The following is a 27,878-nucleotide window of genomic DNA, read 5'->3' on the forward strand; positions in this document are numbered from 1 at the left end:
TCACGTGCCTAACGTAATAACATGCGTCGTGACTCTTACATGTCCCCACTGCCACGCCCGCGTCGCTCCTGAGACTTCACAACCGTGCCTCTTTAACCGAGCATTCTAACACATGCATCTGCCACCGCACTCTTGAACATCCACAGGGTTGATACCCGTGCCTCGAGAAGCAGCATGTTCATGCCTGTATTCGCTTCATTTCCTTGCCTCCGATGCTTATAGCCACGTGCCTCACGCGACACTTACATGTCCTGTGGTTCTCTAACTGCCTGTAGAACCCACACTTCCGTGCCTCTTGTGCATGCATCTACATGCCTGTAGAACCTGCACTTCCGGGCCTCGTGTTCCTGCATCCACATGCCTGTACAGAGGCCCCACTTCATCACTACCACGCGACTTCACAACCACGGTGCCTTCATTTCTGTGCCTTACGTCCTTGCACCCACGTGTCGCATGTGACACTTGCCGAGACTCTTACGTGCCCCGTAGTGCCACACCCACGTCACTTCACAACCGTGGTTCTCTAACCGAGTACTCGGACCCATGCCTCTGCCGCCACACTTTTTTGCATCCAGAGAATGCACGTACGTGCCTGTGGTGCCTTCATTTTTGTGCCTTACATACGTGCACCCACGTGCACAACATGACACTAGCCGAGACTCTTATGTCCCCCGTAGTGCCACACCCATGTGAGTTCACAACCGTGGTTCTGTAACCGAGTACTCGGACCCATGCCTTTGCCGCCACACTTTTGTGCATCCAGAGAGTGCACGTACATGCTTGTGGTGCCATCATTTCTGTGCCTGCACGTACCTGCACCCACGTGCGCAACGTGACATGCGTGGCTCCTAACACTTCACAACCGTGCCTCTGTAACCAAGCATACTGACACGTGCGTCTGCCACTCCACTATTTTTTGCATACGCAAGGTTGATACCCCGTGCCTCGAGAAGCAGCAAGTCCGTGCCTCCTGTGCCTACATCCACGTGCGCAACGTGACACATGCCGCGACACTTACGTGACCCGTAGTGCCACACCCACGTGACTTCACAACCGTGGTTCTCTAAACAAGTACTCGGACCCATGCCTCTGCCGCAAAACTTTTTGTGCATCCAGATAGTGCACGTACGTAACTGTAGTGCCTCCATTACTGTGCCTTACGTAACTGCACCCATGTCCGCAACGTGGCACTTGCCGAGACTCTTACGTGCCCCATAGTGCCACACCCATGTGACTTCACAACTGTGGTTCTCTAAACGAGTAGTCAGACCCATGCCTCTGCTGCCACACTTTTGTGTATCCAGATACTGCACACCCGTGACTTGAGAAAACACACATACGTGCCTGTTGTGGATTCACCATTTCTCCCTTTCGTGCCTGAACCCACGTGGGTGGTGTCTGTGCCTTCAAAACATAATGTAAATGAGGCCTTGTAGGGTTGATGGTGAATGTTATGTTGATTGAATTAACTAGTTAACTCACATGACATAGGAGGATGTCTTTGACAAGTTATTACGGTTTTAAGATGGAAAACAGTAAACGAGTCATCGGGGCTAAAACTGATCATTAGTTGGGGTGCTGGAGGTCATGTCCTATGCACAGCCAAGCGATGCCACTTGCAGTTCTCTTTTATACTTTCTGTCCTTTAACACCCTGCAAAATGAAGAGCTAACAGAGCTGGTGCTTTCACGGTAGAAATCAGCATGCTGAATCTGACAGCATAAAGGAAGATTCAGATGTCATCATTTGCTTATAGCACTTGGCACAGGGACAACTCTCATAAGGACTCACATAAGAAATGGGGTTCATTATTGGTTTATTAATGTCTGAACTCCCCTACCTAACAAGACAGGTCACCCCACAAATGGCAGTCACCTGTAAGCAGATGACAGTCAACTCATAGAGAATTTAATTATTCGCTTACTTTTCTGGTGGACAAGATCCAATACTTTAGAAAGAAATTTGTTGAAGTGGGTAGTTACAATACTAAGCAACCCTCACAAATCACAGAAGAGCAAACAGAAATCTGATGGATGCAGGATATGATGATTCAGAGGTACAGTAATTAATTCAGAGGTACATCCTCAGGGTTGATACCAGTGCCGCAGCACTCTAACACATGCCTCTGCCACAACACTCTTGTACATCCCCAGGGTTGATACCCGTGCCTCGAAAAGCAGCATGTCCGTGCCTGTATTGCGTTTATTTCCATGCCTCCGATGCTTACATCCACGTGCCTCACACAACTCCTGCCTGTCCCGTGGTTCTCTACCTGCTTGTAGAACCTACACTGTCGTGCCTCCTGTGCCTGCATGTACGTGCCTGTAGAACCTACATTTCCAAGCCTAACATCAGAAAAACGGATCTTGATGCTCAAACGGACGGTTGCAGATTAGAGATGGTTCGATGGTTTCCATCTCTCCCTCCCTCTTCTACTAGCTTGCTTCCCCTTCCGCAAAGTAAATCTCAAAATCTTCATCACTCCCGCACGCTCTCCTCCTTCCTTCTGCACACAAACACAAATTCGAAATCGAGTTCGCGTCACCGGACATACCGCCACTGCATTCGCCAACCACCCTCCAATCCGACATACACACAGCCACACACTGCCCGCGAGAACACCAATAACCCCGACGGCTGCGGTGACCGACGGCGAGGACTTTGACACCAGCGGCGGAAATCGCAACAAAAAAAGAGCAACGACACAATAAGCCGATGGAACCGAAGAACACCGCACAACTAATTGAAGGTAATTATCATTCTATCCCACTCCATTCCACCGGGTAGATCGTAGCGATTTTTCAACTTCAAGGAACAGCAACCCTAGCCACCGCTACCAAGGAGTTTTCCAATAACCTAAATTCAATTTGTCTAACAAATTGAACTGGCGGAGAGATGAGATTTAATAGAAATACTACAGCTCTCTGCCCTGGAATTTTCGCCATACGATATGTGCTCAAAGCTACTAAACCTGAAATGTCACTAACTAGAATACGTCGATAGATCCAAACCCCGCAAGCATCCTGAGAGGCCAAAACCACCTGATAACTGTAAGACATTTTCTATATCGTTTGTCCCTTTAATGTAACCGTTTTTCAAATTAAGTGCCTCTGGTCTAAAAAACAGTGAACAAAGAATAGATGTACGCTGTGCTTCTAGGGTAAAACAACCCATGCCTCTCTATCCATACAAATTTGTTTTCACACCATGCAGGTTTTTTTTCAGTGACACTCGACTCTGCTTCTAACACCTGCCCATTTTTATGCAGCAATGAGAAATCCTCATGAAGAAGCTAAAACACAGCAAAATACTGACGAAGACCCTACTGAAGAGCATGCAATCTAGCAAGCTCATGTCAAAGGTTTGACCAAAAGAGTCCACTGTCTATGTACAAAAAACTATGTTGAGACATTAATAACTTAACTACTATCCTTGACAACAATAACTTAAGTATGTCTACAAATAAAACTACATGCCACTTTATATATATATTTTTATAGAAAACATTAAAAATGTTCACACACTATCTTATATTTAATTAAAAACACAGTTTAACTTACTAAATAAATCTTCAACTCTCATTGGCGATATTCCTCCCATTATGAAATATCACCTGCAGAGTGCATTTTTGTCTCAGAAAATGCTTCACCCTAACTTCACTTCCCCAGCTCCACTCATAACCATAATTAATATATTTTTTCAATCCCCTGATTAGCTCAATCGGTAACAGTAGAAATAATCTTTCTTAACCCAAAAAGAAAACTAAAAACCCCCTTTGGGAATTTCACACTCCTTATGCATAATCGTGGAAGGTATATATTTTAAATGTGTATAAATTATTTTCGGACAAAAAAATATCATTTTTCGTTACCTGGTCATTATGCAGGACACAAAGACGGTGATATTGAGAGCACACAAACACAAAGCATGTCTCCTCATTCATCAGAAAAGGACACAGAACAGAACATGGGGAACAAACCACCTGCGGCAGAAATGGTAACTTACACCAGGGTCAACAGGACTAAACACCTAGCAACAAGCAAAAAAAAGAGAAAATCAGATACCAACACTGTTTTTACTCCTGGAACAAAAAGGAAAAAGAAAAAGGACAATGTTTAAAACATCGTCGACGCTGGTACCTTGCAGCATCAGCCATTACCTCTAATGGTACTACCGCCAACAGAACCAACCGGTTCGAAGAAACAAGGTGAACGCAAGAAGAAAAACAAACGACAAAGGGTAGAAAAAGAACAAGATGATACCAACAGCAAAGGTTCAGATACCAATGATGACGACGATACAGACAACATGATGCAGATTTCATTCCTACAGACGGCGATGATGCCGAAGAGCACGACAGCGACGTAGAACATGATGACGATGTAAAAACACAATTATGCACTAATTTTGAATACCACTATTTAGCACCAGGGATCTAACGTTCCTTTCTAACAAAACCCTTTCTTTTTTTTCTTCTGAAACAACCCAAATCAGGCAAGAAGGACAGAAACAGAAGAAAGACAAGCGGGAAAGAATTGGCAGCACCAACAGTTAACGAAGAAGAGGAAGAAACAAACGAAGAGAAATGCCAAATCAAGGCACGGGCAGCATTCTCTCATGTCAATAAAGCATGGAATTTACTTAAAGACCATCACAAGAAAAATATTAGGACGGGAGGATTTGGCAGTATAGAGAACTGCAAAATAACAGGCTCCATCTGCAGACCGCTTGCAGCACACATCTATGATAACCTCGACATAGAAACCGTGACAATAACCTTCGGTGATGGTGCCGAAGACAAAAAAATCAAGATTACCAAGGAAGCTATCCACAAGGTGTTTGGATACCCAAACGGCACGCAAAGGTCAGCACCAAGGCTAGAGACTAGCCCAACTTCGATGAAAGAACTGATGTCAGACCTTGGCTTCCAATATACAAAATTCGCGCCAAAACAACTGTTTGAGAAGCTACAAATATTGTTGGAAATATATGACAATCAGTCAAACAGGAAATCAGTTAAAATATTTTTCCTTATTTTTTTCCACAATGTTGTCTGCGGGTTAAGCGCCGCTATCTTCGCCCGACAAGCTATAATGGTCAAGGACTTGGACTATCCAGAAATGGCAAAGATGGATTTCTGTGAGGTAATCGTCGAAAGTATCAGGGAAGGAGCCAAGACATGGCAGAAGCACAAGATGTTGCCTCGGGAAGAAAAGAACAAAAAGCATATCAATGGTTTGGCACAGGGACCAGTAATCATGTACCTTGACTCCCTGCTGCTGCCAACCGACACAAAAGAAATGCGGAAGATTGCAAAGACAATAGACAAGACCTCATTACCACGAGCAAACCATCTCAAAGAGAGTGACCTAGCGAAAATAGCTAGAGCAGACATGAAAACGGACGGAAAAGCACGACCAGATGACTATGAATTTGGCAAGATACAGGTATAGTTCTGTTGTACATAAACCAGTCCTTCCCTTTTTGAAAAAAGCTTCCATTCTAATCAACTCCATTCCACCAAAACGACGCAGACATGGAAAGGAACAACAGAGAGGATCTTCTATACAAGCATAGCATCAACTTCGTCTTCAATTCACCAGATAGCAGGAGAACATCGTAAAGAACAGCAACACCAGCACACAACCAAACTGTTACCACCTCCACCCAAACGCCGACGCGAACCACGTATCGGCACCAGTGGAAGCACGAAACCAAACAAAAGCATAAGCACAGGATCAAAAGAAAGATTCCAAAGGATAAACAAATTGTTGGAAAAAGTGCTCGATGAAGCAGAACAGTTACCCGCAGTAACCACCAGGGCTAAACACCGGTGCAGCGAAAAAGAAGAGATATTGGATGAAAAAAACAAGGACAAAGTCGTGCAACAAACAATTGCCCTGATGGATTCTGTAGAACAACTCAGACAATTTCAGGACATAGTTTGCACAAGGTACCTCACAGACAACGCGACCCTGCAAACACTAGAGCAAGCAGATCCAGCAGCATCAAGTAGACTAGCCGATACCAACCGCACGAATGAAATCGTAGCCACAACAGAACAGAGAGAAAGGAGAAAAAGAAAGAAAGAAGAAGAGGATGAAGAGAGGAAGAGAAGAACAAAATCAAGGGACGTGGGCATTGACAAGAAGAAGATAAAGCGGCAAAAACAGGTAAATAAATAGTAATGCATGGTGCCAATCCGCACCCTAAAGCAAACCCCTGTTTTCATACCTCAACTGAAAAGAACTATCTCGATGCTTTCAGGAACGTACCAATAGCACACCAGGCCAAGATGAACTCCAACAGCACGATAGTGTCAACAACCCCCAAAACAAGAATGAATGCAACAAACAAAGCAACCTCACAACAAACAGTGCTACAACAACAATTACCCCAACACAAGCACAAGATACGATCGACGTTAGAACCAGTGAAGAGGTCAGTATGAACATCCATTTTTCCTTTCAAAAATGGATAGAGTTATAAGTTAACTGACAAACCTCCAGCAAAATATAGGTTCAGCTGGAGAATAATCAAGTCAGCAGTCCCGTCAACCAAATGCAAGAGCCTGACCCACAATCAACCACTAGCATAACAAACGATAAAGAAGAAGAAAACATTGAAGAGAAGGTAAACTTCCACAGCCCACTACACCCCACACCGGAAACTCATAATGGCAGGAAAGAAAGTGGACCACAAACTCATATTGTTTGAACTCCAGGTATCACAATCACTGCAAGACCAAGAGACGTCCCCAACAGACGAAGGAGTCACAGAACAGGAAGTTTGTGCACAAGTGATTTTTAGTGCCACAACATTGCAGATCACCATCACGAGTACAAAGGAGAAAACCCAAGACATCCAAGCCGATGAGAAAATTAGAGACTGTTATACCTGACAAAGAAACAGTCGACGCAGGCACGAATAACCCAGTCATCAACACAGAGGTAAAAAAATCAACAACAAACCCTTTTCAACCCACCACCGCAAATACAAGGATTATAAGGGATGTCTCGCCCTTTTCTTTGAACAAATGCAGGAAACAAACAAGTACATTGATCTCGAAGATCAAGAAGCAGTGCAACCAAAGGAAATGGGAAAACACACAGAACTTCAAACAATAACATCTGAAGAGGTGAGGTTACAAAACTGAGACACAAATGAAGTTCAAACTATAATTTCAATTTTTATTAAACATGAATAGGAAGCAAGCGAAAGCACTGGTATAGACATTGAACAAGAAAAACTAGAGGACAACACGAAACAAGGAGAAGCCATAGTTCCAGCAGTAGACAGTCCTCCAAATCCAGAGAAAGAGGTCTTATAAAAAAATGTAACTCAACAATCAGAGATGCACCCATTTCTTAAATACTTTTTGGGTTGGTGCAGGCACAAGAAACTCAAGACAGCACAAACAATCAAGACCATCAAACACAACCAAAGGATCCCAATGAACAACCTGAACATGTTCCTCAAACGGTAGACAATAATGCCACTGAAGACCAAGCCACCAAAAATTCACTCACCAAACAACAGCTACCAGAGACAGCAGCAGCGTCAATGATTGAGAAGGTAAAGTTACGAAACCTGCAACTATGAAATTATAAAATTGTTGCGTACACAATCAAATAAACTCCAACCTACCACACCTGTATTCACTCCAATGGACTCTCACTTTGCCACCTCTATATTTGAACAGCTGCAAGGAAAAAACAAGGTCAACGACGATGAACAGCAAAATAAAGAGCAAGAGAAGGACCCAAAAACACCACTCAACAAGGAACACGTAGAACAATCAGCACTAACAAGTACAGAGGTGAAAACACATAATACCTCTGAATGATCTTATAGTTCAAAAATATGCATTTCACATTTCACTACTTTCCTCCATCCCAGAGAGGGGAGACAAACGAGCAAAAGGAGGTCCCTGAAGAAGGGCAACATGATCTTCAAACGACAGACGTCAACATCAAAGAAGACCAAGCCCCAAAATATTCACTCACCGAAAAACACGCAGCAGAGACGGCAGCAACGACAACGACTGAAAAGGTAAAGTTACATAAGCTGATCCTCTAAAAATATAAAATAGCTCTCTTGAACCTCAAATACACTGCCACTTAGCCACATGTGTGTTTCAAAAGCTACAAGACAAAAACGACGGCAGCGGCGATGAGCTCCAAAAGAGTGAACAGGAAAATGACCAAAAACCTCCACTCAACGAAGAACAACCGCAATAGTCAGCAGCAGCAACGAGAACAGAAACAGAGACAACAGAAGCATCAACGACTGAGGAGGTAAAGTTACATAAGTTGATTCTATGAAAATATAAAGTAGTTCCATGAGAACTCAAATGCACTCCAACTTACCACCTTTATGATTGAACAGCTGCAGGACAAAAACCATGACAGTGACGATGAACACCAAAACAAAGAACAAGACGATACCCGAGAAACAACAACCAACGAAGAACAGGTGGAACAGTCAGCATCACCAACGACAGCTCAACAGGTGAAGTTGCACAAAATGCTTCCACAAAATGACAACTTAATCAGAATCAAAATAGCTCAAAGCATGCACCGAATGCTTCGCTATTTTCCCATAACAGCTGCTATAATTAAAATAAAGTAGCAAGTTAAATTATTTCAATGCTTTTTAAATGGTAACGCAGAAACACGAAGAAGGCAACCACGGAGATACAACCAATGAAGCAAACACACAAACTGTTCTAGAGAAAGAACCAAAAAATATAGAAGAAACCCTACGCCGTCATACAATGCCAATTCCCCTGGCAGAGAGGTCAGTGCCATCCAAGTCGAGACTGAAAAAAAGACGGAAAAGACAGCCAGCAAGACATAACGGTTGACAAGGAAAAACATGATGCTAAGAAAAGCACAGACGACTCAAATAAGGACGGAGCAGAAACTGAACGAAAGGGTACAACACAAAAAGAAGAACAAAACATGCCACAGGAAGCAGAAGGAGAACAAGAAAGGACAACACTGAACAGGAAATGTCTTCCAGCATCGAAGCAGGCAAGAAAATAGAAACTTAATTGCTATCTTGTGACTTGGAATTATTTACATTAAATTCAAAATCATCGCAGGCACAATAGAGAAAGGGGGCAAAGATAGCGATTCTGTCAACAAAGCCATCGAAGACCTGTACAACGCTGCATGCAAGCCATGGACAAAGAGAGAAATGTCAGTTCATGCTACTTACACAGAAAACATTCTTACACGCGATCATTTTGACTGTATCATGTGTGAACTAAAACATTTTTCTAAACATACTTTGCAGGGATCAGCTTTTCATTACAACAGACAAGGTTGATGTAAATCTAGGCCATGTTGCCGAAAGTTTCAAGGTCGGTAAATCAGTACGTACCGAAGCAATCGAGCCGATGCTAACAATCTTGAGAAAACAACTCAATGGCGCACGGAGAAAGATTCTGTCGTTAAGCAACACTGTAAGTAAATATTAGGCAAAAGAATCACATTTAAAACAATATATATGACTTTATAAATAGATAAACTTCCCCTATAACTGAACTAACAAATTCCCTTTGTGTATCTGTAAAGAAACAAGCAACACTCAATAAAGGAAGCCGACGACGAAGATCCAATGTGCTACAGAAATAATGATCAACAACAGAATAGAAAAAAATTACTACCTGCAAGGCTTAGATCATTTTTCAACATGAAAGAAGAAGAAAAACTGCAAGATTATAACATGGTAAGGAGATCAGCTGTTTCAAAAACAAAACACAATTTACGTATATGTTATGCAAAGTTCTCTTTTTATTTTATGATTCTAAATATAAGAAGATTTCCAAATGTTTTCTTTTTATTTTGTGTTTTGCAGTTCCTTCTACCATGTTCGTTGAGCGGGTTTGAGCAAGACGAAACTATAAGTCATTACTTCACCATCACAGTTAACATGCAAAAACAACGTTTTGAACTCCTTGACTCTTCAACTTTATATCCAGGCACAATAGAATTCTTCAACAATGTAACCAACAAATTAATGAAAATCTGGAAGCACATAAGCACAGAGCTACAGCTTTCAGAAAAAAGCATCGACCATTTTAAAAAGGTCAAACTGCAGGTGCCACTTCAAGGAGAAGACACGTAAGCACTTCCAACATTTTCACTTAATATGCAAGATTCAATACTACAATTACTGAAATAATTCTATCCTTTCGTCTTTTCTATACAACAATTACCACTACGATTGCTCAAACATTTCTCTTCTTTCCGTTTCTTGAATACAAAAATCTTACTAGTACCATTCCTCTACATGCAGAATGGACTGCACATTCTATATGTACATGAACCTGAAGCACTACTCCAATGATGGAACAACAGCAACCTTAAAGCCAGAACAAGTACCAGAGTTGAGGAAAAAAAATTCTATATAAACTAATTAGTCAACACAGAGGGAATACCAAACTGTCACTAATCAAGTGTACAACAGGTTAGTCTCTTCAGAAACTAAACCTTACAATTTCGTAACACTAGAAGAAGTAATATTTTTTAATTATTGTTTTACAGATATGCTGAAGTATGAAGTAGATATGGGAGACAAAGAAATGCAACAGGCAGAATGTTGCGTACTAGAAGAGTTTCCACCAACACACGAGCCAAAAGAACATATTATGCATGCGACAAGCACACAAGAGCATGAAGTTATTGAAATATCCAGTAGACGCAAAGAGATTATGGATGTCAGCAGCCACACCATCGCCCAACAATCTTGCACAGATCAAGAACAAAATGATCCACCAATAGAACCAGATCAACCACCACCAGACGACAAGATACCACACCATGCTGAAGAGGAAACAGACGAGCAAAATACCAACAGCAATATCACGAGCACGGAGCAACTGAAACAAACAGGCACCGATTTAAAAGAGGATGACAGAAGCAACGACGTACCAAAAACACGACAACAGGTTTCTGAGCAGAAGAAACAGCATGTTCTTCTTCAAGAAGAAACAAGCTCGACAAGCAATCAGTAAGGCACCTCCAGCACCATCTCTTTAGACTTCCTAAAACCAAAAACAATGGGAAAGCATGAAGAAGTTGATGAATTTCTTTCAAGCCTCAACCCGCTACAACTAGAAGAATACAACAAGTATGTAAAGATGGTCTATGAGTTCGATGTAATCAAAACATGGCTGAATGACCATGAAAGCTATGAATTCAACAAAGATGACATGCCGTATCTGAAAATCTTGCAGCAAGAATCAGGAGAAGATTAAATGCCTCAATCATCTGAGAACAGCTCAGATAAGAAAATCTCAGTCAAGAAAAGGTCGGTAAAGCCTTCAAGAAGGCTCCTTGGAGAAATCATGATTCCTACATTTGTCCCAGTAGATTTCAAATTCATGAACAAAGCCAGAGCACTCCATGAATACCTATTCAGCAAAGAAGGACAGGACAAATGCGGAGAGTAAGTACTTTCTCTTGCATAAACAAAAAAACAAACAAATGTTGCCCCTTTTTAAACCAACCTAACTAATGTATAAACTTTTTCTGCTTGCAGTCTAAACGTATATATTAGCTCGACGCGACCCGATTGGATTACAGGAAAACAAATAATGGAACAGCTAAAGAAAGGAGATGGTGGACAGATGGAGGGCTCCATCGCAAATGCATTGTTCGACGAATGGACATCGCAGCAACAATACAACACAACCGATAAAGTCATACTTCCCGCAGAATTTACAAACGTATGAAATCCAATTTGACAAAAACACTTGCATCATTTCAGTGAATACAAAGATTGAACTAAAAAGTAGAAAACTTTTTGGTCGCAGCTCGTGCTCGGTGTTAAAATTGGAGAAGAAGGAGGACTAGCAGAATTCAATGAGGAAGAAGCACTGAAAGAGTTTGCACCCGTTGTAATAGGGGAGGAACTTTTAAAGAAAAAGCTGGTAAGTTAATAGAAATATAGAAACATAACTCATTCTTCCTATAGATTGCACATTCACATGTCGTTTAATTCTCCTGTCAAGAATGAACTTTAACTCACTCTGTCTCCAAACACTGCAGATTATGATACCTCACAACACAGGTAAACACTACACAATGTACGTGCTCAACAAGTACACGAACTCCATCAACATACTTGACTCACTGAATTACAAACACGAAGACGAAAAAAATGGAAAACACACCATAAGGACCACCAAGAACTGGTACGTCAATTCAACCTTGTTTTCTAATTGGTTTTCCAATTGCTGCACTCCCTTTATTAATGGCAAAACCCAACAATAACACAGATTAAAAGGATGCACGCACTCATGAAGAAGCATTACGGCGAAGCGGAGCTACAAGCCAACAGCGAACCAAACTGGTCGAGGATAGCAGAAACACCTAACAGAGTTTGCGTGCCAAAATGCAGGGTACCCAATGCGGACACTTCATGGCTCAATTTGCAAAATACTGGAATGGCATTGAACTCATAAAAGATGATGGTGATTTCAATGTAAGTGAATAGTACAAGAGCAACAATTTTAATTTTTATAAGCAGCACTACTTGAATACTTCAATTATCTCATGAAAGAAAAATAAAAGAATATCCGATGACCTCCATGCAGCAAAGCAAAGTAGATGCCGAGTGGAAACCAGAGTTCCTTTTTACAGCCATATTTGGTGAAACAAACGAAGTAAAGTGGCAGCAACTACCTGGAAGAATCAAAGAATTCAAACCAGAAACTTCAAAGTTCTTTTCCAGCAAAAAAGGTAAGAAAATCATTCCTACTTATCTTTTTCTTGTAATAACCTACCCATCCCACGGTGTTCACCAACATCTTTCGTATCACGAGAGCTTATATATTACATATCTGCTTCCGCTGACAGAAACATATGAAAAAAAAGAAAAAAAAGACAAAGCACCAGTCCATATCCAAAACATTCTCATTGCTTCCAACACACAAAGGAGGCGTCCGACCTCTTCCATCTAGTCATAAGCGACAGCTGGCAGGAAGAATACAAAAAGTGAGTTGTTTTCTATTACACCTCAAAATAATTGGACAGAGGCCAAAAATAATGCAAGAATCTGTTTCTCACTAACTGTCACCTCCAAAATTATTTTATCTCCCCTGTCGCAGCAAAACTATATTTAGGCGCATCTGCAGGGACAATGAAAGCATGCAACTTACTGGAGCACAGCTGAAGGCAGTATTTGGTCCAAGACCAGCACAGACGAACATACCACATCATATGGAAAAGAGGATCCTCGATGACATAGCAGAAATCTGGGAAAGCAGACAAGAATCAAAACAGAGTGACAGAGTAATATTAGGCCCAAACTTTGCAGAGGTAAACTTTTAAAAAGCAAAATCTTGTGTATATTGCAACAACTACTCTTTTTATATTCTTACACGGCTCTTTTTTCTAACAGTTTTTTTCATCATAAATATTGTTTGCAGCATATTTTGGATTTAAAAAACACACAACTACTATTACAAAATTTAAAAATGAATTGCAAAAAACAAAGAATCAGCTGGTTCCCATGTATCTCAAGGAAAATCAACGGAAAAAGCTCTCAACGGCAAACATGGTAACAACCCTTTCTTCCATGACAAAATCAGAAAATATGTGTTCTATTAAATTACTTTATATTAAACTGTCATCTAAGCAACAAGTATTTTGTACGCAGATATTCATTCCAATGGAGAAGCATGACCGCTATGTACTATATGTGCTGGACAAATACAAACACAAAGTTCATATTATTGATCCTCGAGAAACAACTCACGAGGAATTTGATAAAGAAAAGATAGACATCGACAAATTGATAGAAGAAGAAGCATGTCGAGTTCTTCAGGAAAATGAAGATGCTAGAGAAAAAAGAGAAAGACAGTTTCAGGAATATCATGTTCATAAGTCGGCAATCGTAATCATTTATACATAACAATTTTTTCAGTTTTACAAGTTGCAATATAAAAATAATTAATTGCAAAATACAATATTCTCAGGTACCAATGCCAAGGGTACAAGATGGCAGACTCATACCGTGCAAGATGTTCTAGTGGTAGAAAAGGGAGAATCAACATTTGCTATTTTAAAACTTGCATTTCTCTACAATGGTGAAAAGTTTGTCGAAGACCTGGAAGATTTGACAGTAAGTTTATATATATTTACTTATAAACAACTTATATGCACAAACTCTAATAATATACTTCTCTTCTCGGCAAAATTTCACAGGATGAGGTCGAAGACTGGAGGGCAGAGGCAATGTACATTCTCTTAAATAGCGAGATGAATTAAGTCAAAGCTAGTGAAATGGGTGACGAGATTAGCAAGATCTTAAGCAAAATTGAAGACTAAAACTTTTGATTTAGCCCGCGAAGCTAATTCTATCTAGACGTGACAAAACAGTTTGTCAATAACTCACATTTATATGTAATGTAGTTAGAAATTGCGTGTTCATGTTGAAAAAAGAACTATTTCGACAACAGTGCATCTTACAACATAAGAGAGTGCCAGTAAACTATAAACAACAATGCCTCTTCTTATTTGTACAACAGCAGTGACTCCCAAAACGAACCCTTACGCGTGAATCTGGAAAGCACCGTCCCGTGCCTCCAGAGGCGACATGGCCTCGTGCCACCAAACCCTGGGTCACCATGCCTCCGGGCAATATCCACACACACACACATACCCTTACGCGTGACTCTGGAAAGCACCGTCCCGTGCCTCCAGAAGCGACATGGCCTCATGCCACCAAACCCTGGGTCACCATGCCTCCGGGCAATATCCACACACACACATACTCTTACGCGTGACTCTAGAAAGCACCGTCTCGTGCCTCCAGAAGCGACATGGCCTCATGCCACCAAACCCTGGGTCACCATGCCTCCGGGCAATATTCATACACACACATACCCTTACGCGTGACTCTGGAAAGCACCATCCCGTGCCTCCAGAGACGACATGGCCTCGTGCCACCAAACCCTGGGTCACCATGCCTCCGGGTAATATCCATACACACACATACCCTTACGCGTGACTCTGGAGACCATCCTCAAGTGCCTCGAGAAGCGACATGGCCTTGTGCCACCAAACCCTGGGTCACCATGCCTCCGGACAATATCCATACACACACATACCAAGAGCACCTCAACCGTGGCTAGCTCCTACGCACACGTGACTTCACATGCTTCAAACCCGTGCCTACGGAGGCAACATACCAATGCCTTCATAGTATGCACACATGTGCATGCACACACAAACCTATATATCGTCAACAAAGCATAGCTCTTAAGCAGACGTGACTGCACATTCTTCAAACCTGTGCGTTCCGGAACAAAGTAGTTTGCCTTTGGCCCGACCTGTTAGGAGGTTCCCTCGCGCGCTCACACCGTGAGGGACAACGCGTTGCACGACCAACACACACTTCGACCTATGCCCCCCCTTCAAGATGTTTATTAAAATTAAACGAGCCGAAGGCGATCATGAGGTTCCCTCGCGCCGGAGGCGCCGTGTCACACCGTGAGGGACAACGCGCCGCACGAACCAGCACGCTGCACGACCAACACACACTTCGACCTATGCCCCCCTTCAAGATGTTTATAAAAATTAAACGAGCCGAAGGCGAGCAGGAGGTTCCCTCGTGCCGGAGGCACTTTTCTTCAATTTGGTAAAGTTATACACCCGTGGCTCTTCTATAAAGAAGTCACACGTATTGAACAATTCTAAAGACTATCGTTTTACAATAAAAAGTTTTTTTTCCGTTACTTGAAAGGTCATATTTGATAGTGTTGGTAGTCCCCACTCGTAACTACCCCATAAATCTCATTACCCGGAAATATAATGGAAACAAAAAGGGAAACGAGAAAGGGAAACAGGGAACCAAGCGCGCGAACTGATATTTTTTTATGTTTTCGCGCGGAAAGGTAAAACGGAAAAATGTGGTAGTATGAGGGTCAAAGTGCAAAACACCCAAAACCACAAACCGAAAAGGGAAACCGGGAACCAACCGCGCCACCTGTTTTTCCCTGGCGGGAGCGCTCCGCGCGCGACACTTGTCACGCGCGGAGCGCTTCCGAATCGCTCGTTATGAGCACTCCGCTCGTTAACTAGTTGCTCTCGACATATTCCTTTCGATATGAAAAACTATCCAGGCCCATTTGTGAACTACAAAAGGCTACGTCAAATTATCCAGGCCCATTTTTTGAGGTTTTTTAGGAGATGCCCATTTGTGAATTACAAAAGGCTTACTGCCTCAAACCCTACTTACAAGAAAAAATGCATGTTGTTGCGTCCGTTCCTGTATAGCCGGCAATAGATGGACAAATAATAGCAGTAGAAAAGAGTACCACTGCCTTGCAACCAAGACGATGCACATTACATAGAGTTCGAGAAGGAACACATGTATGCACGTTGTAGAGAAAAACTGAATCACACATAATAATCTCATTGTATTGGATCATCTCGTCGAGGGGGTTAAAATAACTTCCTTTTATACAAAATGATAGGAGAGAATGTAAACCTCAGGAAGTCAGGAGTATGTGGAAGTTTTTTTTGTATCGAAAATCCAGACAAATTTTTGTCTCCATCAAGAAAAGGTACAACAAAGTACATAACATGTCAAAATACAAACCATGAAGAAACCATCTTAAGTAGGACAACCATAATTACACCCCAAACATTGAGACCCATAGGCTATCATTTGTAATAACATCACAATGAGCCAATGCCATGGCATCACTAACAGGAATTCAGAAGGGGCAAATTGAACGGTAATCTAAACCCTTGTCAGTTAAGAAAACATCAGCAGATTCCCCAAATTCATTATCTAAAATCTTATTCTAAATTTCATCACGAAACAATAATATTTGAAGATAAAAAAAGAAAGTAAGATAGTCAAAACCAATAGGACGGATCAACTAAGTTTAGTGAGACAACGAGAAGCACATGTGCACCATAGAGAAGTATGAAATCACCATCATTGTAGTTGCATTCTAGTCCAACTATCTTGAAAGGATTGAGAGGACGACTATAAAGGGGTGAATAGGAGACTGCAATATTTAGCTTAACTCTCAATTTTAGGGTCTAGTTGGGATAAAGTATGTTCTGTGGATATGCAATCTACGGCGAGAACAACCTATATGGGAAGCAAGCTAGTAACAAGGTAAGCAAGACAACAAGCTAAATAGCAAGTCGACAAGCATACAAAGTAAATATAGGGACAGGAATAGATAAACCACAAGTAAGTCCAGGACGTGGATTTATCCCGAAGTTCGCATTTGAGTACTAATCTTCGTTCGAGGGCCGAAGCCAAAGCTTTGGAATGCCGCCACCAAGTGGCTCACCTTGCACCACAAAACTTGCGACTGTTTGTGATGATAATCTCTGTGCCCGTCGTCTAAGATCATGGTGGTTGATGTCGGTGCAGATAGGGCCACGTGTGCATGGACGGTGGTGGCGTGCCGTGTCCACCGCCCCCAGCCCCCGCAACCTTTCTTTTTGTCGGTCGCCCCATCCTTTGCCTTCACTTTGAGGCAGCGGGCTTGCCATTGTCGCTGAGTTGATCTTGGACAACCTCCTTCTATGGATTCTTCATCTCCGCCAGCTCCAACAGCTTTGCATGTGGGTCCATGAGGCGGCGGAAGCGAAAAGGACGGGTATTGGGATGGAGAGCGGCGACAATCAGAGCGAAGAGTGTGGACAAAGTGCGTGCGCGGGGGGGGGGGGGGGGGGGGAGGGTGGAAATAGCGAGTACGGCTCCTAGTGCGTAGGCTCCGCCTCGATTTTTGGGTGGGCCCGGGGTGTCAGAATCATACGCGGCGGATGTCCGGACTACCGTAAAGTCCCTCTTGTTTGCTTTCGGTTTGCGAAAAAATGGACATTTGGACTGGTCGGCAGATGAATACAAGATGATGTTGTGCAGCGTCCCCAGAGATAGGTCTGAAAGTTGTGGGTGATTTAGGGTCCTCGTCGGAGATGCTCTTAGCCCTTTCTCTAATCTCGTTGAAGCTCCGGCACTTCATCCAACCCAAGCACAGGTTGGATTGGATTAAGTTTGAGATGGGTAGTCTCGCGGAGTCAGGTGAATTGACCTGCAGAGTATCAAAGTGGAAGGAAAAGGAGAAGAAAAATGCTCAGCGCGATTGGTCTCTAGGCGTGTGTCATAGTCATCACGTCGTAGCCACGTAACCTGTTGGTCTCCTGCTGGCCATGCGCGCGCTGCATAGGCGTGGTCAGACGAGTCCGCATGGGGCATGTAGCATGGACGTGGTATTGTTTCCTCCGCGCGCTCGGGCCAGTTTTCTTGCACGCCAACGTTCCACAGACACAGTAGGAGCGCCGGCAAGTCGTGACCACCTGCGTCCCCGTTTTAACCCACGCGTGCTTGATGCTTCCGCGAACACGGCTCTGCATCTGCAGTTCGATCGGGGGCATAAACTATGTCTTGTGAAAATATGGCAAATTTGTGTCGCTGTGGTGACCACGTCCCGGACATGAAATTCTCTGCACGTACTACGTCGTACTAGTAGTACTTAACCGTTGCCGTCAGACCAAATCAAGATAGAGTTCCTTCATTGTCTTACTCCCTCACTTGCCCAAAATCATATGAACATTTCAACTCGTCAAAAAACAAATAAATCTTATGGACGTTGTACGCAAGCATCTGTCTCTGATTCGCCTCAATTCCATCAACTACGTTTAAGTTAGTAGGAAAAAAAAAGCATATGTTGATGAGTTGTGGCGGGCGCCAGCGTCCGTGGCTGCGCTTTCACGCTGACACGTAATTTGTGGAAAGGAGGAAAGAGAGGTGCGGCGGCTACAGACTTGTTGAAGAAATCGGTTTCCGTTGCCCCTGCGTTCCCGTTGTCACAGAAGAAGATCGACCCGGGCCGGGCGGGCCGACGGAGGAATTGATGCTGATGCGATCGCAGTCTGCCGTTTGCTTGCACGGCAACGTCAGTAAGCTGGCGGCCGGGCCACCACCCGTCCGCACCGCCGTCGTCTTCGACGCTCCCTCCCCCCGTTTCGATTGGTCTGTGTCCTTTTTTACGACGCTCGCTCGTACGCTGATTCTCCGGCACTCGATCACCCGAGTTTTATCTGCGCAACAAGAAGATTCCCATCTACCTTCCTCTCTCAACATTGTTGTTGTTGTTGTTCCCATGGATGCATACAAGTCAGATAGACAGAGATTGTTTCTTGCACCCAACCACAAAGCTCGGTGGAATGGAATAATATGCCGATCATGTCGCCGTCGTCCTCGCCACGTCCGGACACCCAATCATGGGCCACTTCGCGCCTTCTGCTTCCACGTCCTCATGTACTACTACTAGTAGCCTTCATCTCTTCATGTGTTGACCGTTGACCCAGCCAAACTGTTCCACGTAGTACGTCGACCTGTGGAAGTAGAAACGTTCTCCAGCTCGTCTTTGCAAGCATTCGCTTCAAATCCAACGCCATCTCCTGCCCTGGCTTCCCATCCGTGAAGCTCCTCCACGAAGTCCAACCAAGGTAAGACGACGGCGCCATGAAGAAGAACCCGCCGAGCATCGAGATCGTCCAGCACCGGGTCGGCGGCGGCCTGGGCAGCGGGGGCGGCGGCTCCATATCCTTCTCCGAGCCGTGGCGGGAGATGACGCCGGGCAGCGGCAGCGGCCACGGCAGCTCGGGCCGGGGCGGCGGCCGGGAGCCTCCCGAGAAGCGCCTCACGCTCTTCGCGCTCCGGCTCGCCGTCCTCGAGAAGGCGGCCAGCGGGCTCGGCAAGCTCGACTTCGCGTGGGCCACCGTCGTGCTGCTCGGCGGCTTCGCCAGCGACCTCAAAATCACCGACTTCTGGTGCATCACCGTCATCCTCGTCAGCGAGGCGGCGCGCGTCTTCAGCCGCAGCCACGAGCTGGAGTGGCAGCACCACGCCACCCTCACCTCCACGGCCGGCAACGCGCTGCGCTCCAGCTCGCGCTTCTTCCGCCGCCTCGCGCACGCCATCGCCGAGCCGCAGACGGCCGCGGCGCTCGGGGACGGCGGCAGCGGCGGCGGCGACGCGCGCGCCAGGGCGGCGCTCTTCCAGCGCCAGATCGTGGCCCTGATGAAGCAGCGCACCTGGCACGCCCCCGACGTGCCGCTGCTCCCCTACACCGGCTGGGTCTTCGTGTCCAAGAAGATCGGCAGGCTGCTCAACTGGCTGCAGGTGCTCTCGGCGCTCGCCTGCGTCGCGCTCTCGGTGACGCGGCTCTGGAATAACCAGGATTTCGACGAGGCCAAGAACATGCGGCCGGCGCTGCTGCTCTTCTACGCCCTGGCGCTGCTGGAGGCGTCGCTCTTCCTGCTGGAGAAGGCCTACTGGACGTGGAAGATGTCCGTCTGCAGGCTGCTCGACCAGGTGAGCGCCGAGTGCGAGCTCGGCCCCTACGGCCTCGTCTCCCTCAAGCGCTTCTTCTACGACGCCTACTCGCAGTGCATCGACGGCAGCATCTTCGACGGCATCAAGATGGACCTCGTCACCTTCGCCGAGGACCTCATCCTCTCCGACTTCCTCGACGAGCAGCTCATCGGCGTCCGCATCCTGCAGCAGCTGACCACCAGCAAGGGCTCCGCGCGCGACACGCTGCGCAAGCTCGGCACCAACCCGCGCTCCATTGAGCGCGCCGTCGAGATGCTCAACTGGAAGCGCCACGAGGAGGAGGAGGTGCGCAAGTGCGCGGCCGAGGTCGTGTCCAAGCTCGCCGGCAAGCGCCAGAACGCGCTCCGCGTGTCTGGAATCCCCGGCGCCATCGAGTCCGTCATGTCCTTGCTCTACACCGGCCGCGGCCCACCGACGTCCGTGGACCACCCGCTGGGGGCCGTCGCCGCGGCCGCCGTGCCAGACCGGATGTACGACTATCTGCAGTACAACCTTCTGGGCCTGCACATACTCAAGAAGCTTGCGAGGGACCATGACAACTGCGGCAAGATCGGCAACGCGCGCGGCCTGCTCGCCAAGATTGTGGAGTTCACGCACGTGTCGCCGACTCTGCTCCTCAACCCGAGCGCCTCGGACTCTCAGGTGCGCTCCGTGAAGCGCGCGCTCCAGGTGATCAAGATGCTCGTGTACACGACGGGGGCGACGGGCAAGGCGCTCCGGCGAGACGTCGCCGAGAACGTGTTCACGGTGAGCAACCTCCGTGGCGTCCTGCAGCACGGCCACCAGCGCATGGAGCTGCAGAAGCTGGCCATGGACGTCCTCACCGGAATGGCCATGGACGAGAGGGCCAAGGAGACGATCGTCGGCACCGGGGGCGTAGTCAAGCTGCTACTGTCGATATTCTTCAACGCCGGCGAGTGCGAGCTCGGGAACGAGGCCGGCGAGGCGCTGGCGATGCTCGCCTTGGAGAGCGAGGCGAGCTGCGCCGCCATCCTCAAGAGGGCCGACGTGCTCGATCAGCTGGCCTCCGCGTTGGACGCCCACGACGCTCGATGCCTCAACGCCATGAGGGTCCTGCGCAACCTCTGCGCCTACTCGGGAGAGGAGCATCGAACGCGCCTGAGCGAGGTGACCAAGGCCATGCCCACGGTACTACGACATCTCTTACTTACTTGGTCATGTTATACTAGTATTTCTGCCTGCGTGATCCTACCTAACCTAACCATGTCTGACACAATCTTAAACCGTACTTACTTACTTATATTAGACATGACATGTGGATGACAGACACAATTATCTATCTTTGGCATTCAGGTGCTGGGAGCCACCATGACAGGACGAGACAAGATCCTGGAAGTGTCCGTGGGACTGACGACACAGATCTGCAGGTTCATCGACGTCGACCAATTCACCGCCGAGCTGCGCCGGGCCGGCCTGGACGAGCGCGCGTACGTCGAGCGGCTGGTCGGCATCCTGCGGCAATACAGGCACCCGGAGATCAGAGTGCCACGGATGCGGCGGTTCGTGGTGCAGCAGATTGTCTGGCTCATTACGACGAGCTCACGTCGAGGCGGCGGCGGCGGCGGCTTTGTGGAGTTGCTCCGGGAGCTCGGGATGGAGCGGCTGCTCGAGGCCATCGCCGAGACGACGTCAGAGGTGGAGTGCTACCACGTCTTCTCTGGCAGCGTCCCCATCGGCAAGCACCGCGAGAACTTCTCTGCCATCGTGGACACCGCGCTCCAGCTGCTCGCCGCCGGAGACGCTGCTGGTGCCGGGGGAGGAGAAAGCGTCAGCTGAATCGAACGGAAGACTGCAATGACGCTCTGAAGCGGGAGGATTGAATCAAGAGATGAGATTAGTCAAGGGAGTTGAGCATTCTGTTCCTAGTATATATTGCAAGACCACAAAACTACTTATTTTTTTGTATTGTAGAGAGTTGTATAGATCACTGGTCAATGTGATTAGAGAGTTCAGCGTGTATAGTTCCAAAACAGGATCCGGAACGCTTTCAGACCGAACAGATTAGGTCACAGTTCATGGCAATGCAAGTTACAAGATCATAGCCTGGTTAACAGTAGAAACTTGCAAGATCCTATCCATGTTTTATTTACCTGCTTTCCGCAGTTTCGGATCAGGGAAATTCATCCACACAACTTCGAGAGAACGGATTCTGGAACCTAATCATTATTATGCATTTGTTTAAACAAGTTCATCCAGATGACTCGAGAACTGGCCGGATTCAGGAGGAGGCAGGAGTGAACTTGATGGAAACGCTGTTGACGCAGTGGCGCTCATCGGTAGGCGTCTTGAAGCCTTCTCCCTTGAACACATGTCCCAAATGCCCGCCGCAAGATGCGCATGTGATCTCTACCCTCCTACCATCAGGGTCAGGCTGAAGTGAACACAAGGGAACATGGTACCATTCAGTATGTTGTACTCAAACAAACAAAATAAATTCCTGATGATAGAATCAAGTAAATGAACGGCTGTTGAAGGAAGCATACCGTCCTGTGTATGGCTCCAGGGAGCCCCTCGAAGAAGGCCGGCCAGCCACAGCCGGAGTCGAATTTGGTGGTGGACTTGTACAGGGGCGTTCCGCAGCCAACGCAGTTGTACGCCCCGTCACCGTAGAACTTGTTGTACTCGCCTGTTCCCGGTAACCTGGATCGCAATGTGAGGTTAGCTTGAACTTGAAGGCATGTGCGAGAGCATGCTGGCACCATTTTCAGAAATTACTTTGCACGTCAGGTTACAAACAATGGTCGTCATGTTGGAACTTCAGAGTTTTGATCCCTTTGGGCTAACTTGGTTCAGTTTCTATAGTTTTTTTTGCAGCTTTCCTAGTTGTTTAGTCAGGCCAATGTGGGTGGTTTGTACATCTTGAGGCTTTCTCGGCATTCTTCTTATATAGACATTGGCGCCAATTTAGATGCATATTTGAGAAAATGATGGAATTTCAGACCCATAACAATAGATGAAATGTAACTGAAGTTTACTGTTTGAGAAACCACAGTTGTGCGTAGGCTAAAAACAGTTTGATAAGGCTACTTAGGTATGGACTTGCACCAGTAACAATGCACATGCACTTCTATTACTCCCCTGATCTCTTCTCATACAAGTTCTAAAGCAATTTAAGCTTTCAAATATACGCAAATCCGAATCCTGATGCATAAACGTGCTGCTGCTAGGTAAACAGGTCAAATTTCCTCATATGGTTTCACCTATAAGAATTATCCCAATTAACACTGGCAAATTGATGTGAATGTTAATCGGTTCACATCAGACTAATGTCCTCATGTGGTTTCAGCACCGATTTGTAATGCGGGAATATCATATGAATCAGTTCGTTCCCCCAAGGAATATGAAAGGATAAGTAGTTTGCAAATGGAGTTAACTTCCTATCCTACCCCAACTAATGTTCATTGAAAAGGCAGTCATCTTTTTTAGTGTCACATGCTTGGCACGGTAAATATAATCAACTATACCAGTGAAGAGTATATTCCGCCTCAATAGAAGAGAAGCGGAAAAAACTATGGCCTAATAAACTCTAATGAACAATCGATACATTTGAGGGATATAAAAACGTACTAACATTTAGCTTGTTTTAGACTTCACTCTCCAATTTTAAATCTTTCAGTCCATAATCCATACAATTAGTTCTTGAAGAGCTTTTCTTTTTGAATTTTTGTTTTTTCTAATTCTAAAGCAAAGTAGTGAGTAACTAAATCATAACTCAGTTTCGATTATGAAGTTGCTAAACACACATACTGTGTGGTGGTTTTTGAACAACTTGACACTACAGGAACTGTCTACAAGAGTAGATAGAGGGCATTAGGGCATGTCTGCAGATTTATTTATTTATGCAAATTTAGATGCATATCCTGAATAGGATTGTTATACGGAGTACAGAGTACTACATCTTTTTTTACTCTATAATTCTATTTTTTTTGCGAATTACTCTATAATTCTATATTCCTTCTTATTACTCCATAAGAAGTCAACCCAGACAGGTTGGCTTAACGCAAGTAGCCATAAACTGGCTGAGATATTGCTAAGTGGGGATCCAATTATTGAATCAGGATTGGCATGATTCATCAACAAGAACACAAGAACGGTGAGTAGCAAGCAGGGTAAACATCCAGGCAGAGTCAACGGGTTCGAAGCTCCATGAATCCTCCTACCATGCAAATTTAGATGCATATCATGAGTGGGATTATTATACTACTCCTACATTTTTTTACTCTATATAATTCTATATTCCTTCTTCATATATAAGAAGTCAACTTAGACAGGTTGGCTTCACGCAGATAGCCATATAAAACTGGCTGGGATAGTGCTAAGTGGGGATCCAATTGTTCAATTAGGATTGGCATGATCCATCAATAGAAACAGAAGAAAAGTGAGTAGCAAGCAGAGTCAACACCCAGGCAGAATCGACTTGACGACGGGTTCGAAACTCTAAGATCATCCTACCAATCGATGGCTATGGCGCCAGCATCAAAATCGGCCAGAGGGAACCCGCACGGCTCCAAGAAAAAGAAAGGGGGCAACTAAGAACGAGAGATGGCAGAAAGTATATGTACTGACTCGGTGCCCTTGAGGCGGAGGATGCGGAACTGCTCGGGGGAGAGGACGGCACGCCACTCCTCCTCGCTCCTCGGCTTGCTGTCGCCGGACGCCATCGGTCGCGCTCGCGCGCGCGGCGAACGCAGGGAGGACGAAGCCGGCGGAGCGCCGAGGAGGGAGGCAGGGAGGGAGGGGAGGATCGAGAGCAGAGGAGGGGAAGAGGATAGCGGAGACTTTTTGTTGCGCGGTGGGGGCGACTGGCCACGTTTTCAAGCCTGCGGGTGGGAAGCACGGCGTCCATTTGGCACCCAATTCAATTCATGTATTATCCGGATCCGGTGCAGGTGCGTTGAACTTAGATCCTCCCTCAATCGTTCAACTTTAAATCATTCAACATGGAAATATATGCATATGTGAAACGGATAAGTGCAACTTTAAATCATTCAACATATAGAGTAGATTTGAGTGGGGACAGAGGGGGTATAATATAATTTCCTCTCTTGCGTGTGAAATCGCGCTCAAACTCATTAATATGACATTCCCTTATTTTCAAATAAAAATAAAAATGGCATTCCCTTCGTTCCTACATATAATTATAAGTCCTTGTAGAGATTTCAATAAGAACTACTCCATAATAAGATGGGTGAATCTACACTCTAAATTACGTATATATACATCGAAATGTAGTCTGTATTGAAATATATAAAAAGACTCATATTTAAAAACGGAGGGAGTAGTCGCTCTATTCTTGTCCGTTAGAGACCCATTCCCAAAGTATTTCATACCTCCACCCGGCAAAAAGTGTTGGGCACGTATGCCATAGAGCCACCTTCCCCCTTGTTTGGCCCGGGCCCACTCCTCATCCGCGATTGGACGATTGCATGTTGCGGCAATTGCGTTCCAACCAACTATTGTCATGTGGTCCTTCAGACTAGTGAATAGCAAATCGAGGAAGTGCACACCTGTATCCTTATCTCCCGACGCATCGACGTCGAGGGACCACTTCCTGGCAAAGGGTTACTCCTCCGGGGGAGCCGTATGCATGGCCGCTCGTCGGTTGTGGCAACCCACGTCAGAAGCACCACACCTCTCCCCACTGATATCCTGCAAGTGCATATGATATAATTATAGCCTTCTCAAAATAAGAGTATCGATCACACTGAGAGATTTGGTGCAACGAAACAGATCCTTATAAGGACCCGAATATCCGTGCTTTATGTGTCAGTCCCTGGATCAATTGTTAGCATGCACAGTACACGATGAAATACCAGGAAATATCACATGTCATAATATTACATAGCAGCCAGTCTCTTTTATGTTACATATATGCTTAGCTCAAGGCAAGTTTACAATGTCATATAGCAGAAATACAATATTATCTTGTGGTGTCATGCACTCACACACAAAAGTTGAGTATAGCATCATAACCCTAAATCATAATTCTTACTTGTCCTACACAAGTCCTGAACATGATATGTTGCAACCACAAAGGTTAATAAATTGAATGTATTGACATGTCACACCTAATAACAACATATCATTCATTATAAACAATATATGGCAAAGGTGAGTTTCTATTCTATTTTGCAGCAATTTTTTTCATCTAAATCTACTTCCAAGACAAGTCTTGATCATCTAAATTGACAAGAGACTAATATGTTTCGTCTCCCATGTCTATTCAGCCATGAAAACCCTCAGATTTCCTAGATTGAGATGATCAGGTTTTGTATATGTTTCAAGCGTGCTTAATCAATGATGCAACAATGGGGACTCCAAGGGCATCAATCATCAACACATATCACTTGAAAGAAAAAAGTCCCGACAAATACAAGTGTTGACAATCAAGCATCAATGCATTTAATGGGGACTCTTAAAGCGCATCAATCTGACGAAGCTTTTACTTGAGAAAAAATCTTGAAGCCTATAGTTATAACGTAGACTCACCACTTTCTTGAATCACTCTGAAACTCAATCTCGTATCCCATAGCAAAGATGGCACATAATCACACAATTTAATGATGCCCAAGTGGCAACATGGATCATCAAAATCATATTAAACATGTAGCTATCCTATACCAGGTTCAACATATCATTGCAAAATAGTGGAATATGAGGAGAGCATTATCACAAGTGCAACTTGACTAGAAATTAAAGTTCCACACACACGCACACACACACACACGCGCGCGCGCACACACACACACACAATGATGAAGTCATTTGTTCTCACGATTTTTGGCAGAGCTACACTTCCCTCTCCAAACAGTCTATCATAAAAACAAAATCACATAAACAACCATTCCATACCATTCGAATCAACCAACAATAACATGACAAAGTTGGGTGTATAGTGTAGAATAAATCTCATTTGGTGTTTGTGTTATGGTTTAAGTTCAACTAAAGTTTAATTAAAATTTGAATTTCATATTAAAATTTAATTTGGTTTCAAAAATGAATTTCTTATTTAAATTTGGTTCGATTTGATAAATTTAAATTGGTACAAATGATTCAAATTGTTTTATTTGGATTGCCACATTTGAATTCATATTCAAGGTTTGAGTTGAATTTAAACTTGATTTAAAGTTATGGTCCAAACTTAGTTTGAATTCAATTTGTATTAGCATTTGAAATTTCAAAAGATGAGTTTAGCTTCAAATGGATTAAGATTTGATCAATGTTGACTTGTGAATTCATTTGCAAGAAGTCTCAATTGATATGTCTGAATGTGGACTTGTGGTTTGGATTCTATGTTGAAATTAAGTTTGAATTTGAATTCAAATAATTTTAAATATCTTGAATCAAACTAGTTATAAAATGTTTTTTGAACTTTTGGAACACAAAGCATCATTAATTCCAGATTCCTAAATCAAAAGTTATAATCAACTTAAATATCAATTTGAATTTGATTCTAAAACCTCTCCCATAGC

The 27,878-nt window shown here is 44.6% G+C and overlaps 2 protein-coding genes across 2 annotated transcripts; one reads left to right on the plus strand and one right to left on the minus strand.

Annotated features, from left to right (window-relative positions):
- The first annotated feature begins 19,359 nt into the window (after positions 1–19,359).
- Positions 19,360–22,459, plus strand: LOC123138445 (uncharacterized). Its single transcript, XM_044558422.1, has 2 exons — positions 19,360–21,534; positions 21,700–22,459. Exons 1-2 carry the CDS (start codon positions 19,513–19,515, stop codon positions 22,180–22,182), a joined length of 2,505 nt encoding a protein of 834 aa, XP_044414357.1. The 5' UTR covers positions 19,360–19,512; the 3' UTR covers positions 22,183–22,459.
- LOC123138446 (peptide methionine sulfoxide reductase B5) lies at positions 22,364–25,252 on the minus strand. Its single transcript, XM_044558423.1, has 3 exons — positions 24,973–25,252; positions 22,890–23,046; positions 22,364–22,777 (listed from the first exon to the last, which is right to left on the minus strand). The coding sequence occupies exons 1-3, from the start codon at positions 25,065–25,067 to the stop codon at positions 22,625–22,627; spliced, it is 405 nt and encodes a 134-aa protein (XP_044414358.1). The 5' UTR covers positions 25,068–25,252; the 3' UTR covers positions 22,364–22,624.
- Positions 25,253–27,878: the final 2,626 nt, after the last annotated feature.

The sequence above is a fragment of the Triticum aestivum genome, chromosome 6B (genome assembly GCF_018294505.1).
Source record: "Triticum aestivum cultivar Chinese Spring chromosome 6B, IWGSC CS RefSeq v2.1, whole genome shotgun sequence".
Taxonomy (NCBI): domain Eukaryota; kingdom Viridiplantae; phylum Streptophyta; class Magnoliopsida; order Poales; family Poaceae; genus Triticum; species Triticum aestivum.

Coding starts and splice junctions, on each gene's coding strand:
- LOC123138445 (XM_044558422.1), top strand. CDS start 19,513: ATGAAGAAGAACCCGCCGAGCATCGAGATCGTCCAGCACCGGGTCGGC. Junction 21,535..21,699: donor TGACCAAGGCCATGCCCACG/GTACTACGACAT, acceptor TTTGGCATTCAG/GTGCTGGGAGCCACCATGAC.
- LOC123138446 (XM_044558423.1), bottom strand. CDS start 25,067: ATGGCGTCCGGCGACAGCAAGCCGAGGAGCGAGGAGGAGTGGCGTGCC. Junction 23,047..24,972: donor CTCCGCCTCAAGGGCACCGA/GTCAGTACATAT, acceptor ATTGCGATCCAG/GTTACCGGGAACAGGCGAGT. Junction 22,778..22,889: donor CTGGAGCCATACACAGGACG/GTATGCTTCCTT, acceptor TGTTCACTTCAG/CCTGACCCTGATGGTAGGAG.